Raw genomic sequence first — 19114 nt, 5'->3', positions numbered from 1 at the left:
TTTTCCAACAAGGTTGGTTTTAAGAGCAAGATGTTAACTTCCCACCAGATGGTGCCTTTTCCCATTTCAACTAGTGTGAAAATGCCAATTTTTTGCCAAGTTAAATTTGTTACCTGAATCCATATTATATGTTTTTCCAAAACGCAGAAAGTTAAGAAACTGCCTTCTGTCTGTCATAATATCGAACTATACTTGGATCACATTATGGGCTCATACAACACTTTTTTTTTTTTTAATTATTTAGAGAAAAATAATGTACGGGGTTTGAAATAACAGAAAATCGCTTCTAGATCTGCTCGTTGTGTTAGAGACAAATTGATATTATTTTATCTGGAGTCGCTTGGGGAGCTGTTTAGTAGCAGATCTTCCCCCATCCTGTTCATCCCAGTGCAGCCCATCCCTCTATTCACGGTGGGCGTGGTATCTAAGGAAAACAAACTGCAGACACCCTATGATACTTCCTCACCCTGCATCAGTTGAGTTTGGCGGCGGCTCTTCGTCAGCCGGTCGTGCGTAATTGCCTAAAAGCTGAATCGCACCGTTTTGCACGCCTCTTGTTTTACACGGTACCATTGGGAGCGACTGTCTAAATCTCCGACCATCACTACTTTGATTTTTATCAAATGGGGGGAGCAGACAGCAGCAGGGAGAGCCAAACCCCGACAGCACTTTGAACAGGCAAGCCCTAAGGAGCCATCATGTACTAGTGGCAAACCGCAGTTTCAGAGCGAGAAGAAGCAGCAGACACTGACAAACATGAGCGGCGGAGAAATCATCTTCCAAGGCTGGCTGAGAAAATCACCACCGGAGAAAAAACTCAGAAGATATGTAAGTGAATGCACTTCCGTTTAGTTTGTCTACGTTTAGAAGTTTGATCGGTACAGAAGTTATCCGATTTGTCTGCTTTCTCACTCTGCCAAAGTGACTCTTTGTGTTCATGTCATTTGATATTAACTGCTGTCAAACTCGTATAGTTTACTTGTAGCCGGTGCATCCTTTTTCTAACTCGTAAAGATCTCATGAAGACAGTTTACAGCATCACGCCCTCATAATAAAAGAAACGACTAATATACAACAACAAAAAATGATAATAAATGCAAAAAGGTTTTCAAAGGTCCCTGGGTTTAATCCGATTGCACAGTGAACAAACTAATGTTTGTAATGATTACTGATCTTTGGTGGTCTGTAATGTAAGCCTGAAGGCAGAACGGTGAATACAGAGTGTGTAAAGGGGCAAAGTTTTAAAACCTTCATGTCCCACAGATGAGACAGTATTCTGTGTTTCCTGTGATCTTTTCACTCTTTCTGACTGTACAGTTGTGTGTGTGTGTGTGTGTGTGTGTGTGTGTGTGTGCGCGCATCTAACATAGATATAGACAAACCAAAACAAGAGGATACTGAGCATTACGTTATTGATTCTATGCAGGATTTATTGAACCATACCATCAAGGTCCACTTGATATTAAACCCTCACTTAACTGCTTCTGTATTGTAAACAGCAGACAATTTGCAATATTTTAGAAAACTAACATCATTTAGTAAATTGTGGAAATTGTGCTTTAGTCTTATAGTCATAATTTTGATGTGGAGTCCACTAAAATCATGAAATGACAGCAGATTTTACATGAAAGGCCACCCGCTGGGATGTATGATAATAACATGGAGGTAAGCCTGTGCAATAGATGACAGCTGTCTATAATTTTGGCTAAAGAGCTGAGATGCACGCAAACTGTCGCTTGGTTTTATCCAAATATGATGAGGTAATGTCTAATCAACAACTGATGTGACCAGTTTTCATCCTAGCCAAGTCAACTAATGTCACAACACTTGAGTGCTTTGATAAGTCTATATAAGCCAAAGCTGCTGGTCTCTTGCTGGATGCTAGGCAGGGGAATGGCTACAAATCAGATAATAGGATTTATGAAGGCAGATAGAGCCATGAGACAATCTCCTATAAATACAGCTGTCCACTGTTTTTGTATGGTGTAGCGTTACCAGGCCTCTCCGTGTTCCTGCTAGCTGATTTTGCCATGATATCATCTCTCTGTTTCATCTGGAAATCCATCCTTGAATGTCTTCAGATGCTGTCCGGTCATTCAGTCATTGTCTTCCACTTAAAGCTGGCTAATGTTTACACAGAGACCACCATGGACAGTATGGAAAGGCAGCTGCAATACTACAGAGGAAAAAAATTTGCTTGGTTACAGTACTATATAAACAACCAGAGAGAGAGAGAGAAAAAAAACCCTCTCAAGGCAAGATAGAGCCCACATAATGGACTGCAAGAAAGGAAGCAGGGAGCAGCCTCGGAGCCCTTCTCACACTGCTTCTCACCCTGAAAAATAACCTATAAACAACTACACAAACACTGTTTCAGCCAGAAAACAGAGTCATGAGATGGAGTGTCCAGAACAGGCAGACTTGTGAATGCGATCATCTGTCCATCTGACATTCCTTCCACTTAAAGTCAGGCTATATGGACAATCAGGGCCATTTATTTACCAGTATTGCTGTCATCTGATGCAATTACGTGAATGTAGCGGGATATTTTCAGATACAATACTCCAGACATTCCTGAAGGTGTGCTGTGCTTGAGAACGTGGTAGCTACTTTGATCGGTCAGTAGAAGAGGTGAAAGGAATGTGTTGTTTTAGAGCTGTAACTGACATGTTTTATGTTAAAATGTTCAGTTCATTCGTGCCAATCAGAGGGGATTATTTATGAAAATATCTTAATCCTTAATAACAACTTCCCTGTCAATATTCAACCATTTGTACCACCGTGCCCTTCCCAAACCAGCTGAGGCCTGTGTTTGTTAATCAGTAGTTAGCTGATGAAATAGTTGGTCGTTGTATTTATCGTCTCCCGCGACCTTCCACAGATGATTTCTGAAAATATGCCACATAGCTCATTTAGTGCAGTGTAGAATCTGCTCCAGTGTAGGGCGAGAGTAAAAACTGGTACTACCACTGCAGGCCCGACATGCAAATCATGTGCAAAGCAAAACACTGCCAGTTAAAGCATGGATGCAACTAGTGGAGAAGACAGGAGGCAGCATGTTTATGCAATGTAATGACTAGTCATAGTTTAAGGTTTTCTAATTGTATATGTGAATCACTCGCCACAGTGACTTACTTACTGTACAACAGCTCCTCACTTCACAAATGCAGCCCCTCTCAAACATGTGACAGTGGCTTTGCAGACGTGTGGTTAATTTTCACTTCTTTCACACCAAAAAAAGTCATGGTCTAAATGTAAATCACTTGGTTGGAGTTTATCTCCTCTTTGGGGCTGATTGAGGTTCCAGAGGTGGGCAGTGTTTTAATGCTGGGGGTGGGAGTGGCCCAGCTGCTTTTTTTGAACAACGTCCAGAATAAGCAGAAAGAACATGAAAACAACTGACGAATCCAGTGTGTTCCCAGTTCCTCTTGCATAGTTCGGCTGAGGTAATTTTTACTCATCACTCGTGGTCAGACAGTGAGCTTAATCATGTCTGCTATATGAAGCTGCAAACAATCTTCTACGTGTCGCTGCTGTGTACTAAACAATCTTCCCATTATAAAATCAATACATTGCAAATAATAACACTAAAGTTTGCACTAGTTTTTCTTGGCTTGTTGTAAAGAAGAAAAAAAAATCTTCTTTGGCTTCTTCCTCATTAGTTTCTTCCTAAATAGATACTTTCAGTATTGACATGTGTCATGATAAGTTGTCTATATTAATCACGCACAGTGTAACTCACACTGCATACATTAAAAACTGTCTTTCTTGCTCTCTGGCTGATCAAGCTGCTGTTTGCTAAACTCTCCCCATCTGTCCGTTGTTGTATCTGACATCACAGACGTGTTTGTTCAAATACAGTAAAGCGCTGCTACATTCCAGACAGATCATATCGGCAAGGTGATATCTTTTGCGTCTTCTTTCTCCCGCTTGCCCTTTTAAAAGGCTGTGCACTTTTTCCCTTGTGGATGGCACGCTGGAGAAGAGAGGAAGAGAGATGAGGGGAGTCGGTGAGGTTTAAAGGCAGGCATAGCAGAGCAGCAGCCTGTGTCCCACTGTCAGCTGCCGGGTCTGCTGTTGTTTTGCAGAGGGGCTTTGGGAAGTCCTTGCCCTTAGAGGTCAACTCCAAACACCTCCCAGTTCCTGCTTTGACAGACAACCAGCACTCCACAGACATTTTCCTTGTTCCATCTCATCTGTGGGCCTTTTCCCCCACAACACTGGGGTGGCTTTAAGTGACACTATTGATATCTAATGATTTTTTTTTGCTAAAATCATTAGATATGTTCACTTAAGAGTTCTTGTGTTTGACCTGTGATTTTTTTTTGTTGCTTTATAATCTGTTCATTATTTTTAGTTTTGCTTGGTGGGTTATACTGATTGTTCTTTTATATATTTTGTCTGGTGTTCTTTCATTGGCAGTCCATTAAATGAAGTGAATGCAGATTATAAATATATATTTATTTTTTCATGGTCTGATTTGAAACTTTGTTATGCCATACTCTGCTTTGCCATGAACTCGTAGAATGTAATTCTACCAATAGCAGATGCCAGACTTCCTTTGGATGGTACCTACAGGAAGTATTGCAAAAAGTCCCATGACAGGAATAGTAATTAAATTGGTGAGTCGTACATAAATGCGTTTCCATTTATGAAAGCCTTAAGAGCCGAGCTCAAAATAGTGTCCTTCTGAAGGAAATTAGAGCCTACTGATTTTTTTTTTCTTTTGTGATTTGGACTAACAGTGAGATCGTTTATGCTTTTTTGATGACATTTAAGAAAGCGCACATGGTTTAATATAATGGTGCTTCAAATAAAAATTAGTCAGACTACAACAACTTTGATCATAAACAGTTGACCTAAACAACTCTCGTGGTTATTCTGTTTTCATTTTTGACCCAAGTGGTAAAAGCAGTCTAGGAAAAAAATGCACTGACGTCATCTGCAAGTTGTGCATGCATTAACTTTATGCTGGTTAGTTTCATGTTCACCCACGTATGGAGTTTTTTCTCCATTTAGAGGAATCTAGTTTCTGTACTGATTAAATCCAAATGTAGAATAATTGACACAAATCACGCGTTTAGTTCAAACTTGGATGTCATATGACTATCATTAGATCGTCCTCCTGAAGCAAGTGAGCTGTCATGCTGTTGTCACCAGCAAACGGAGGCATACATCTAAGTATAATTCAAGTTACGCCCACAAGTTAGAATATTTTTAACATTCAGTGAAATGATCTGATTATCAATACCACACACTGAGATTAAGGTAGGATGGGAAAATGTGTATTTCTAGCATACATTTGAGTCAGCAAGCAAATAAGTAGGTGGTTGTTTTTTTGTTTTTTTTAATAACAGCAGCTTGTTTTTCATATTGTCACGCTTCTTTGGATGTTCATCAAACTGTGGGATCTTAAAGGTGTCGTTCACTGAAATTTCAATATTAACTATCTTCGAGAAATTAGTATGGTTGATAGTTCAAATGAGCTTCGAGGAATGCACCCATGTGTGGAAAAAACAGGCGGGACGGCACTGGCCAAACTTTTACCAGTTAAGAAAGTTTTGTAGGAGTTGTTAATGTGTTTATACCATGAAATATAAGTGTAGTAAATGCTTTAAATATGCCAAAACACAGGCTGTTGTGTCTCTGTTTTATGTGAATCTCATTGCCTTTCGGCAGTACTTTGTAGGAGTTTGAAAAACAAAGTGACTTTTGGTTGAGGTTGTGGTGCAGGTTGTGGCAGTCATAATGAAAACAGTGACAAGCACGCATATGTTTCTGTATATGGCATTGGTAAATATTTTGCTTGAGGACATTGTAATACACTGGAAAAAACAAGTGTTTTGTCTTATATTTATGATAAGATCACGTGTTCTAATTCTGGCTACTTGTATGGGGGAGTTTAACATGTTTTATTGATAACAATGCTTTTTTTAATAATAGATGATTTTCACATCATTCTAAGTCACATGCTAAAAGAGTTAAAGACAGAAAGACAAAATATTAATATTTGAATAAATCAATTAAGCTTAAGCTTTTTCTAATACAAGCTTTTACATCATCATCGCTACATTCGCACCTCACTTAGGCATTTCTTTCATACGAACATCTAGACATGGATGAGTCATTGCATGCCAGTTATAGGTACTGAAATTTCCAACAACTGAGTTTAGATAAGAATAAACTAATGAGTAATGTTTGTAACCAGTGTATAAATATAGACTTCTAGGGCACTACACCACAGAGCTAACATTAAAACCTGATGCCTAATATTTTCTAGCTCTCCTTCATGCTGCCAAAAAAGCTTTAATCAGTTGAGACATGGACATGTGTCTCCTGGGAATACCCTGTGGTGTCTGGCGCAGGGACATTGACTGCTGGTTATGTTTTGGGGCTTCCACAGTTTGGGCCTGTTCAGGTGCATTAGCTGACGCTCGACTGGATTGAGATCTTGGAATCTGGAGGCTTGGTCGATACCCCCTCCCTGAGCTTGTTCTGTTTTGTTTTTGATGGGGCAGTTAATTCTGAATATCTCCTCTTATTATCTTTAGTTGGGCATTTTGTTGAAAAATTCAGAAATTGTATTTATTTGTTATGTCAGTGTTGCTGAAAACATGTTTTTGGTTCCCACTGGTTCCATTTCTTGTTCATGCAAAAGACAACGTGGATAATGATATGATGTCCATGACGACTCTATGACGTGCTGTCCAGTCACAGGAGCATGTTCAGTGAGAGGCTGAGATTACCTAAATGCACCACTAAACGACACAGGAAATCATTCCTGCCAGTAGCTGTACAACGTCTCCATCTAATGCACAGTGCACAGTGCAATAGTTACACCCTTTTGCACATCATCTACAGTGAAAATAACAGTTTTACAGTTTTCTATATATATATTTAATTTCTTGAATATTATTATTATTATTTATTATTATTATTATTTTTGTGACTTTTTAATATGTTGTATTATGTAATTCTGTTCAGTCTGTTACTGGAGCAACTGTAACCACATGATTTCTTTAGGGATCTTCACCATGATTATTTCTGGCACAAAAAAAGTCAAGATGATAAAGCAAATGTTAAGTATTTAGCACCTATCTTTAAATAATATATGTCTTTTAATACAGTCATTGATAGCTCTGGATCAGGTCTGTCCCTGATTTGCTGTTGCTGGACCCAGAAACCTGCCAAGTGTTTATTTTATTTTTGTCTGTTTTCATCTCTCTGTGCTTTTCTTTTCTTTCTTCACTTTCCCAACTGGTCCAGGCAGAGGGCCACCTCTCTGGGTCTGGCTCTGCTGGAGGTCTCTTCATGTGAGAGGAAACTTTTCTCCCCACAGTCATTGTGCTTGCTCAGAGGGACTCGTTGATTTTCTCTGTGTAATATTGGGGATGTAAAGTTTTAATGTAAAGTTAGCCAGGATGTTGGGAATTAGTGCCTTGTAAATCTAATTTAACAACTACATTTATTCATTTTAAGTTGTAAAATGTTCATTAAATGTGCCACTTATTAAATGTACTACATTGGTGTCTCTTTAAATTATAGCTTAATTAATAGTATTTTGCAAATCATCTGTCTGCTGCCTTAAGTAAAGTTCATATTCAGGTTTTGTCCAGTCTTAAAGGTTATTTCTCCCAAATTTAAAAATACAAACGCTATTTCACACCACGAATTATAGCAACACGGCAAAGTGGCTGTATATTTTTGATTCATACAAAAAAGAAATTCTTACCATTAAGGCAAAAGGACCATGAAAACTGAGCACATAAAAATAATAGAAGAACTTGTAAAACTTGTAAAAAAAAAAAAGAAAAATTGTTGGTCATTAAAAAGCAGCATCATGAAATTAAAATGCTAATTTATTTGATCATCTTATTCTCAAACAAAACAAACAAAAAAAATACATCTATATTGTGTTACACAAAACTTTCAGTAAGACCTTGACAAAAATGTCGGTGGCTGACTTCAGTGATGCACATGGCCTCATAGACATGTAGCTTGCAAATCCATTTGAGTGATTCTCCAACAAAAACCTCACTGTGGTCAGATTTTCTCCTTGTATGGAAATGTTTCTGCTCACAGGACCACTTCCATTCCAGAGGCGTCTAATTCACTATATATAAGATATATAAAACCACCTTGCAAGGAATTAGAAAGATCAGGAGATGTTCACAGCACATTCGCGTAGACGTGTACAAGCTGACGCAGATGGCAGAGGAAGCAACACAAAGAGTTCTGATTAAAGATAATGCTTCCCGTTAGTTAAACTGTCAGGGTGGGCTCATCTAAATAAGCCCAGCCTTTTTCTGATACGGAGACATGGCGAGCGATTACTCATTTTCATAATGATGCAACTGTTCAACCATCAATTGAGGCTGATTATATCTACTGAGAGCTTTTTAGAGGTTGTTTTTCAAAGGCTGTGTTGCAGATTTTGCAGATCATCGCCCCCGTAAAGCGAGTGAATGAGAGCAGTAGGTACCAAATGTTGCATCTCTCTTGATCATCGTCACACCTGTGCGATGAGGCTGTCTGTCATAGTGATGTGATGGCATGGTATTTGGAATCCTATTTGCTAAAATGTTATGAAAGCTCAAAGGTATGAGGCTCTACTCTGCATATGAAGTTGTGTTCAGAGGACCTAGTCTGTATTTGCAGTCTCTAGCTCACCTCTGACCTTTTATTAACTTACGAGAATTTATGGGCATGTTTAAGCCTTATCTTTATGTGTTATGTATTCCAGCTGCTGTCCTTCCAAGGCTAGTGTTTTGACTATTGGGAAACATGAGTGCTTTGATTTAAATTGCAGGAGTGCTCTAATGCATTTGCTATATTCCCCAGTAGTTTATACTCACAGAAACTCTTCTGTTTAACATTTTTTCATGTTTACCTTACTGGGCACAAGGCCGGGACAAAGCTGCGTCCCACTCTTCTCCACTCAGTAAATGTAGCGGCTAACGATGCATACCGTTGGCACATTTTGTTTGTAACCTGAATTTATTGCAAGTGCTCCAGAATGTCTTTTATAAACTTTGTCTGCTTAACATCTTACTCAGAGCCAACGTAGAACCCATGTGAACTCTACAGCTTCCAAAGAACCATTTGTGGCTTGTGTAAGATTATATAAATGGATGTCGTATAGATAAATACAGATGAATGGTACCTTTTAAGCACAGATAAGACAAACTTACTTTTAGTGGATTATCATTCTCCTCTCTTGCAGATTGAGTATGTCATTGTTTTGTTTTCTAGGAGTCTTCAAGAATAATTCAGATTACGCTGTGTTTTTGTGCTGTGTAGATGGCCGTGTGCTATTCTTCAGCTTAATCTCGATCACATTCCCTCACTTGCTCAAACTCCAGCCTGCTCCTACAATGTGTTGTTATGTGTGACCTGCTATTGATTGGGACTGGATAATCAGGGCTCTGTTGTCATTGTGTATCCAGCTTTGTCTCCTCTCGCATAAACTGGAATCACAAGTGTTTAGGCATTTACTCACAGAGTCACGGTCATTTTAACCATTGTCCTTCCTAATTCACATGTTGCAAAGTCATCCTCACTGTTGTTTTTTGTTGAAAGATTTTTCTTTTAAACCATAATCAAGCAGCATATGACAGGCACAAAAATTAAAGTATTGTGTATTAAATATTCCTTCTTCATTTCACTGTTATAGGATAAATATGGTTTTTTTGTAGGAGGGCTACTATAATTGACAGTTGCTTAGGATGAGTGAAATGAAAAGCTACATCATGCTAACACTGTATGAGCACTCCTTGTTGCCTAGTATTATTAATGAATTTCACAAATAAGATTTCATGGGAGGTAAAAGTGACCAGCGAATCCTGTTTATCGCTTTTTACTTTACTTCACTGGCAATGAGCAAGCACCTGTTTGTTTTCGTGCCGTCTCTCAGGTGTTTTTAGTGTGTGAGCGCTATTAAACAAGGGCACGCCGGCCGAGGTGTCCAATTCAGCTTAAACCAAGTAAAGATGACATGATGTAATTCCCTTTTCCACAACGTGACCATAATAAAAGCTGGTAGTAGATTAGAAAATGTACACAAAGACACACAGGGTGATTACAGAGGGTCTGCTGCAGTTCTACAGTGCCAGTGTTTGTGCAGCTGTGTAGTGTGTGTATGTACTACAGCATCCGGTAAACCAGAGGAGGTACAGTCAAAGAAACACAACCTGTTGTCTCTTCTTTCACTCCTTTAATAGTACCAGATGTAAACAAGACTATTCTAACCCCTAGCTTGGATAGCATAGTTTGTCATGACTGTTTGCTCATGCACATTTAAAAACATGTTGACTGATGTACGCCATCCAGCCTGTTGACACAGCCTACTACTAACCACACACTATGTATTGCTGTAGTGTTGTAAAAGGCACACCTTAGATAATTGTTTAGGCCACGGCCATCTCCAAGTTCATTAGACTGTGTAATTGGCACTGCGAGGCTCTTTGTTCACGTACATCAGACAGAGCCTGTTTTTACTGTGTTTTACAGTAGACGAGCCAGTACAATACATTTTTTGGATGACACTGTATTTATGATGCTAAGTTTGATATAAAACACATACCAGATAACTGCGTCCTTCTATTTCTGTGAAGTGGGAGCTTATTTCTGAGTTGGTTTGTTTTCCTACACAATTGGTTTCAAAGTCTGCCAAAAAAAACATCCTAAATAACAAAAGGAGCCAGCAATATTAGCTAGTTTTAGTCCTATTTTTAGATGCAACCACAGTCATAGAATTGTTTTGTATGGTTTTGGTATTGAGTGTTTTCCTTCCTATCCATCTACAGTACATGCACACATTGTCTTTTGTATGCCGCTGCTGTTTCTGTACCTGTAGCCGGCTGCCATCAGCACAGGACAAACGACACTGCTGAAACAAGGTAATATCAAGCTTTTATTGGATGATCGAATAATGATGATTGAATTCTTGGAAACCTTAAAGTGCTCAGGCGGGGGGGGGGGGGGCTGTTGTGCTTTCACTAGCATTAACATTTTTGTGTTGTGCTTTACACAGAACTGTTGTCCTGTTTTCTGCTTCTTCTTTATTAGACTTTGACTTGATGAAACAATACTAGTACATGGGAGATGCCACATGTCCTGTATAGTTTGCAGTACATTGCTCAGACAATGGTGCAACTCTCTGTCACCATGTTAGTTTTGAGTGTGATCAGTGGCCTGGCCTAGAGCTCTCTCACTGGTCCCATGAACTACCCGGTCTAGTTGTTAACAAGGGCGTTATTTATGGCATTATTTCTGTGCTGAGACACCCCCCGCCCTTTTTTTTTTTTTTTTTTTGCTAAACACTGATGCAGCTTAAACACATCTCTCATCCAGCTTAGAGAGATGGGAGAATACAGACTATTTTACAGCTTCAGCCCTTGTTTCCCACTACTTACAGTGTGATTGATGTGCTTAGACATGCTCTGTAGTACAGGCAGTGGGGTGGGTATGCTCGTTTCCTTGTGTCTTACTCCCTTATGATTCAGTTCACTGGGAAAGACATTATTAAGATAATATTGCATTTCGTGGGAAGCTTAACATGACGTGTAACTGTTGTTTTTAGTCTTCCCCTTTATTTTATGCGAGTTGTGATTTGTTCGTAAGCAACAGCTTCATTTCCCAACAACTGAGTAATGTTCTTATTAGCATAAAGATTTCTAGATACATTTTCTTCACTCTGTTGTTGAGAGCTGTCCTGTTTTAATGTGCTGGTTGCAACCGAGGGATACCAGGAATAACCCAACTGGGTTGCACTGACCTTTTGAAACTGGGCAGTTCTCCAGGTCTCAATTAAGTGATGCTCTGTCTTTCCAGAAAAGGCAAAAATATTTAAATGGGGTTCGCAAGAGTTATGGAGATTTTTTTAATGCACTGCAATAGCATTGAATCAAAGAGCTTTGCAGAACTTTGTTTTTGTTTGTGGTTTTTCTTTTTTCTTTAAATGGTGCTCTGCTTGGTTCTTTTGGAGGAGTGTGATAACTCCCCTGTGTTTCTATTTCTGTGAAATAAGTTCATACGCCAGCAGAAGCATTTAGGTGCAAATTTGAGGAGTATTACTGCTGACAGTTTCCACACAACCTTTGGTATTATTATCAGTATAAGTAAACATTAAAAAAACATCTCATAGCAAGAAATGACCTAATACATGTTTCACAGCATTACATTTCATGAAGATGCTGCTGATTATGTTGTTCACACTTCTTTCTACTTCCTGAATATGGGGTTAGTGGTACAGCAGCACAGCTGTACTATCAAGACTATTAAGATAATACTGCCTACAGCTTTTATCAGTTTATCAGTCTGAAAGAAAATAAACAGACAGTATTGCAAACTAGTACCTCAGGAGAACTTCAGTTAGACGCCGAATATAACATAACAATCTGCACTTCCTGGAAAAAAACAGAAAAGAGTATGTGTTCAAGAAAGAATGTCAAAATAACCATTGGTATGATGACGCTTGTCTCAGAAATGTACTTTATCGTAATTAAACACCACTGTTTAACACATTATTTTGTGAAACATTTTAGAAAGTAAAAAAAATGGGAACAGCTCGCAGCAAATTCATAAAATAGCAAATCTAAGCGATGCATTTGGTTAAATCTCTTTAGAAAGATATATCTTTGAAATAAATTTGAAGGTGTCAGTTGTGCATCTGATCAAAGAAAGGTAGTATGACTATGCTCTAGGAAGATCATGACACAAATATAGTAGGTGGAACCAATAAGTGTAGAATTATACAGTTCTCAATACTCATTTTGATAACACAACAAAATTATTATTATCCCATGTGCTTAAAAATGTATTTATTTAAAGTGTTAACATTATACTTTGTTGACAGGGCACAGAATGAAATATTGGACTACTAATGTTACTACAAGGTGTGATATTAGTTACATTACATAAGGTTAAGCATTTTGCTATTGCAAACATTTTAGCCTATGGGACATACTTCATTTCACGGTGGTAATGTCAGAGTAGGATAATACTTTAGTTGTTGTTACTGAAACTCATCCACCTTGAACTGTTCGAGCAGATCTGGGTCCTGGTGTTTTTGGTGCTTTGCTAAATTAGTAGTACTTTCTCTCTTGGTCTCAAAAGCTTGATAACATTGGTTACCTTTTGCAAGTCAGGTATCACCCCATGGCCATTTCCCTCTAACACAAAGTACTTCAATACCTGACTGTGTCTTACTTTCAGTGAGTTGGGGTGGAGGTATTGGAACAGCTGCACTAGTTGCTATTTTCTACATGTAGTTTTGGTTGTGCCTTTTGAAGTTTTTTTTTTTCCTACTTTGTGGGCGTGCTTCTGGTTTTTCAGCATCTAAGCTTTTTGGCTAAAGGTGCTAAATGGCATCAAGAACATGCAGCCTGCTTTAACGCCTCTTAGAGAAGTCGAGAAGGAATATCATGTTGGATTTTTTCCAGGTCTCTCAAAGGGCCTGTGATTGATTGTTCGTCTTAGTAGTATTCAGTCTAGGTTGTTTTGTTGGACCAGGCATGTAGGCCGGCATTGCAGCAGCTCTCTCCTAAGTTTTACTTTTCAGCGGCAACCACCTTTTCATAAAACTAACAGGTCTAATCTCTTTATGGGTCCCTGTTGCTATCCATACATGTATTCTTTTTTCTCTCTTTATTTCTCACATCACCAAAATGCTTAACTACTTCATTTCATTTGAGGCTTGTTTTCATGGGCAGGGTAAAGATATCAAAGCTATTTCATCCATTAATCTGACCTCTGCATCACAGAAGTAATGGTCTAACTAAATAAAACATTTAGCATACTTATTTTCCAAGGAGGTTAGGAATCTTTCTGAAAGGCACTAGAGACATCAGTACAATCCATTTTTCTGCCGTGTGTGTGTGTCTGTTTGGGGGGAGGTGTTAGCCTTGCAGCAGTGTCTGTGTTGATGGAGAGAGAGAGAGTGCTTGCAGAATCCTGTGTGTCAGCAGCCTGAACGTGAGACATTGCCTTGCAGAAGTGCATCATGGCAAATGTCCAAAAGTCTCCCCCTACTCTCCCCAACCCTCCTTTACTCCTCCTTTGCCTTCCTGGTCTATCTTCCTCTTTTGTTTCTGAACATAGAGAACACAGAGTCCCTTTAGACAGCCACTGGAAAACTACATTGAACTGTTGTATTGAAAGCCATCGTTCTTCCTTTACTCGTTTCCATTTGATACATACAACAATGTTAATGGTGTGAAATGTGTGACATTGTAGTTCTCTTGTTATTATAGCTGTTTACATTATCAAATATGAACCTTTTGCTGCTTTTCGTGTGGTTACGATGCACGATGGTTATTTACACTCAGACAAAAACTGACACGATGATTTGCAGAAGTGGCATGATTTTGATTGGACCGAAGAAGTGTGAATTACCAGTTTTTAAGGTGGCAGGAGGCTGCAGTCTGAAGCTGTGTTAGAGGAGCGTTGCTAGTCTCAGCCTAAGGAGGGATATCGGCACAGGAAATACGTTGGGAGAGAGCAAACACCTGCTGCCCCCTCACCCCACAGTGTCTAACACACATACAAACCACACATAACCGCGTATGTGCAGAAATAGCTTTTGCCTTTTTGTGCAACGCTTACAGTCCAACTATATATTGTGTGTGTTTATATAAACATATATATGTATATATGACAATGTATATATTTTTGTATATATGTCTGTATATATATTTTTTTTTTTTAAATAAAACTTTTGTATAATTTGGTATTTGTGTTTCGTTTTGCTTTGTTTTGTTCTGGATTCACGTTCTTACATTTTCAATCTCATTTCCAGGCATGGAAGAAACGCTGGTTTATACTTCGCAGTGGCCGCATGAGTGGTGACCCTGACGTTCTGGAGTACTACAAGAATGATCACTCTAAGAAGCCCATTCGGGTGATCGACCTGCAGTGCTGTGAACAGGTCGATGCAGGCCTGACCTTTAAGAGGAAGGAGTTCCAGGACAGCTATGTATTTGACATCAAGACTGTAGACCGCACTTTCTATCTTGTAGCTGAGACTGAGGAAGAGATGAACAAGTGGGTCCGCTCCATCTGCCACCTGTGTGGTTTCAACCAGTCGGACGACAGCCACGGTAGGGAACAGAAACACAGTTGCTCATCTATCAGCCTCGGTTTCTGTTTGTCTTTCCTTCTATCCTCTTTTTTAAAATCTTTAATTCACTAAAATAAATCTCTGAGAATTTTACTTTGTATTGCCATGTATTATCTCTTGGGCTAGCCAAGACAATTAATTTGCTGTTGGTCTGTTATTTAGTCTGCCTTGAATTCAAATTTTCAAAAAATCTTTTACAGACCAAAATAACCAAAAAACAACTCACTTAAGATGTTAAAGGGATGCATTGCTTCTTTTCTGCTTTTCAGGAAAGCTTAAAAATATCACTTAATGCTTTTAATAAATAAACACTCCAAAAATAATCATATAACAATGTATACAGTTTAATACAGTTTTATAAAGCAGAATATAGTCATCTGTCTTTTATGAATCCTCTGTTGTACTTTTGCATGTTATTTGAACTTTGAACAGAGATTTAACCGCATAATGTCAATGGCAACATTTCTGTCAAATAAATAGACACATTGTCTGAGACTGATACAGATTTTTCCTATATTTTTTTATTTTTAAAGAAATGGTCATCCCTCTACTTTTTTATATCCAGAATGGTTTTTTTTCTGGTTATGAGATATTTTAAAAGTTTGTTTTTGATATAGATTTTGGTACTGCTTAAGTTACGATCCATTGTACATGTGAATGGATTGCCTTTATAGATGACAATCCATAGATCAAGATTTTTGGTGTATGTAAAAATATCTCCATAGTTACAGTAAATATAAATATGTAGCTACAGTTACTATAGCTCACGATGCTCTGCATTTTTATTATTTTTATTCCAACCTATCCAGATTATATTCTTGCTGTTGTTTTCCCGCCATCTGGCAGCTGGTGGACGTTAGTCTTTGTGCACATGGTTGATCATGTGTAACATGCAATATGACCAGGTGTGGAATTAAAAACAACTAGGAAGAGTGTAATAATCCTCACATTATGAGGAGAGCTCTTTGGTTCACGTTCAATAATTATGAAAGTCCTGTGATGAATTTGAAATTGTATCAACTATGGCCAGCAGAGTAAGGCTAAGGGAGTGGGTTTGGAAAGTGTGTATGTCATGACAACTGCTGTAGTGAGTACAGCCTCTTTAGTGTGCACACCACATCAGCCTTTTCACAGGGAAGTAACTATTTCGTTGTATTCACAGAACTATTTAGTCAGTGACAGTCAGGTTCTATTTTTATACTATTAGATGATAAATTGTAATTTAACATCCTTTTTTGTCTAAGTGAATTCTCTGAAAAGCCACTTGAAGGAATCTCGATTCCTGGTATTGTTTGTGCTTGAGGGTTTTCATCTTCAGATAAACTCTGATTTTAATTAGCATGGCAAACTAGAACTAATAAGTACTTCAAGTGTTTTAATGCTGGAGATGGGCATGAAAATGTTTGTTCGGGGGATTTTTTCCAATTCATCTTTCTTAAAAATTCTTGTGCTCCCATGGTTCCCCTTCATGACAGTACCGTTTGTCGGCTACTATTTTTAAGCTTTGCATTTGGCATTTCGGTCATTGCTGTCCTGGCGTTTGGTATTGTTTCTGAACTGAAAGTGACCATATTTGGTTTGGCTAGCTATGTGGAAGTCATGTTCAGTGTATGATTGGATGGGGTGATAATTGACAACAGCGAGCAAAATTTGATTACCATGAAAAAAATGGTCACGGGACTTAATACAGTCATGCTTCTGGCCTTTTTCACAGCAGTACTGGTGGAGATGACAAAATTACTATAGGGGCCTAAAGTAGTGAAATAAAAGCTGCCCATTTACACTAATGTAAACCACTGAAGTGAAGATTTTATGACAACAAAAATAACCATTTACATGAGTTAAAGCTTAGCACGTTACTTTATTTTTGCAATATTTAAATGCAAAATAACCACTCTAAATGTTAGTAGCCACCTGTGGCTACAGGGTATTCTTAGCAGCTACACTGATGGCTCGCAGTCAACAGTACCTCAAAGAGTTACCGTGGTTACATAAATAACTGATATTGGCTAATTATCATGCGTGCTGACGTGCTGGGAGGGGCAAACGGGGGCTAAAATGGAGCGTAACAGTAGAATAGGTGTTGTAGCTATGTGTGATATAAAAGGAGTCTTTTTTTGAAGATTAAAATATTTTGTATATCACTCCTCCCCCACCCAGACAAGCTAAATCTATTGTTTTTTGTGTGTGTGTGTGTTTTTTTTAATTAAAAAGCATTGCCTCTTCATCCTGGTCTCTTTCCCATCTGTTACTAGATACAAAAATTTATCACCACACACATCTCAAGATCAGTCCACATTTAACTTCCTTGTAAAACTAGCTTTACACAAGAGTTTCGTGCACAGGTCAGAATTTTCCAGGGAGTAAGTTGTTGACTTTCATGCAGATCCATCCTTCCTTTCCTGGTAGTACCGCCTGCCTGGTGCCTTGTTTGCTATCAGCTTGTTCTCAGTGTCTCAGTGAAAATAAATGATCACATCTTCAACTGCATCTATCAACACTCGCTCACTGTGCAGTTAGCTAGTGTTGCACATTTTGCCTTTCAGTACTGCTGTCCTGTTGAAAAAGCAGGGGCATGTTGATACAATTAGTAAAGAATTCGGACTCAGTGTGGAAAAAAAAACTATTACTCCAAGATCCAGTAATGTACACTGTAAAGTCCTTCATTTATACAGAGCAAAATCTAAAGTTTACCTTAAAGGGCTTTAAAAGCTCTACAAACCCTATATCCAGAGTTTTTATTTGTTTAAAGATTACATTTGAATTTTTTGTGTGCGTTACAAAACAGTATTGCATTACTGACATCACATTACAGTAATGTGCTTTTTTAAATTACTATTTTATTACTATTTGTCAAGTCAGTAATCATGTGGTTTTTTTAATGCAAAAATCATCAAATGTGCCGACTCATAAATCCTTGTACAACTGCCTGACTTCAGGTCACATAGTAGATGAAGAGTCAAGAATAGTAGTATGGCCTAGTGCTTTAGAAGAGTTCAGATAGGCACATTATTTTGAATTTTTTGCTCTGATAAAAATTTAACAGCAAAGTACAAACTGCACCCAGTCCAGAATATCAGAAAAACTCACCAGTGCTGTCACCACATTGTGTCTCGTAGCATCTGAAGAGGAAATGTCTTGTATTTCAACAGCATAACCACCATCACCACAACATTTTTTGTGAAATTCTCTTTAAGTGGGGAAAATATGAACCTTTTTCTAAAACGGTTGCAAACCTTAATTCAAGTTAATAATACATGAAACTGAACATTTCTGCTTTAATACAAAAGTAATGTAGTAAGTAGTGTAAAGCAGAATATTTTTTTATATAATACTTCTTAAAAACTTTAGGAGCTAGGCCCTATGGCTTCTTTATGTGAATAAAGGAACAGCCGGAAGTATCTTTGCCATTAGTGACCCCAGCTGGGCTTTTGTCAACCACAGATAATTGACTGCCAACAGAAGTGCCAGTAATTATGGTCAAAAAAGGATGTAAGTAGTCTGGATTATATTTTAGCTAATAACCAAAACTGCTGTTGAAATTTTTCAGTACCGTTCTGACAACACGTTCCTGCCTTGTGGTAGCTCTTGTATTTTTTTTCAGCACATTCCAGCTGGAAGAAACTGCCTGTTTGTGAAAACGTTGAGTGAAAACGTTGAGGTCACTGAGCAAATGTTTGTTAGTAAGAGAAGTGGAGGGGACGAGGAGGCGTGCAGTAACGATGCAACCTTGTGACCTTGTGCCTGCATCAGTATTCTTCCTGCAACCTCTCTGATCTCAATCGTGCCATGAACACATAGCACTCATGGGGGTGAGCCATTTAACCATGCAACAAATCAACTGTTGTTAATTGCTGAAATCTGATCGGTTGCTCAATCTTTCATTTGTGTGTTTTGTGATTATATTTTCATGAAGGTGCTAGCATATGCGGATGCTCACTGAAGCTAACAGAAAATCAAATATGATAAACATCCTTTAGCTGTAAAGATATTTTA

General features: G+C 38.4%; 1 protein-coding gene across 2 annotated transcripts in view; it reads left to right on the top strand.

Annotated features, from left to right (window-relative positions):
- The first annotated feature begins 437 nt into the window (after positions 1 to 437).
- gab2 (GRB2-associated binding protein 2) overlaps positions 438 to 19114 on the top strand; it is a 35598-nt gene continuing 16921 nt past the window's right edge. The window contains exons 1-2 of one of the 2 annotated variants that reach the window (XM_084950624.1): positions 438 to 828; positions 14798 to 15098. In XM_084950624.1, coding sequence (XP_084806750.1) covers positions 757 to 828; positions 14798 to 15098 — 373 coding nt within the window. In that variant the 5' untranslated portion in view covers positions 438 to 756. The remainder of the gene's footprint in view (positions 829 to 14797; positions 15099 to 19114) is intronic. The other variant, XM_084950623.1, reaches the window with a different exon arrangement.

This window comes from Perissodus microlepis, chromosome 14, assembly GCF_051167445.1.
Source record: "Perissodus microlepis isolate ML-2025 ecotype Zambia chromosome 14, ASM5116744v1, whole genome shotgun sequence".
Lineage (NCBI taxonomy): Eukaryota > Metazoa > Chordata > Actinopteri > Cichliformes > Cichlidae > Perissodus > Perissodus microlepis.
The sequence above is the reverse complement of the archived record's forward strand: the minus strand, read 5'-3'. Positions and strand labels throughout refer to the sequence as shown.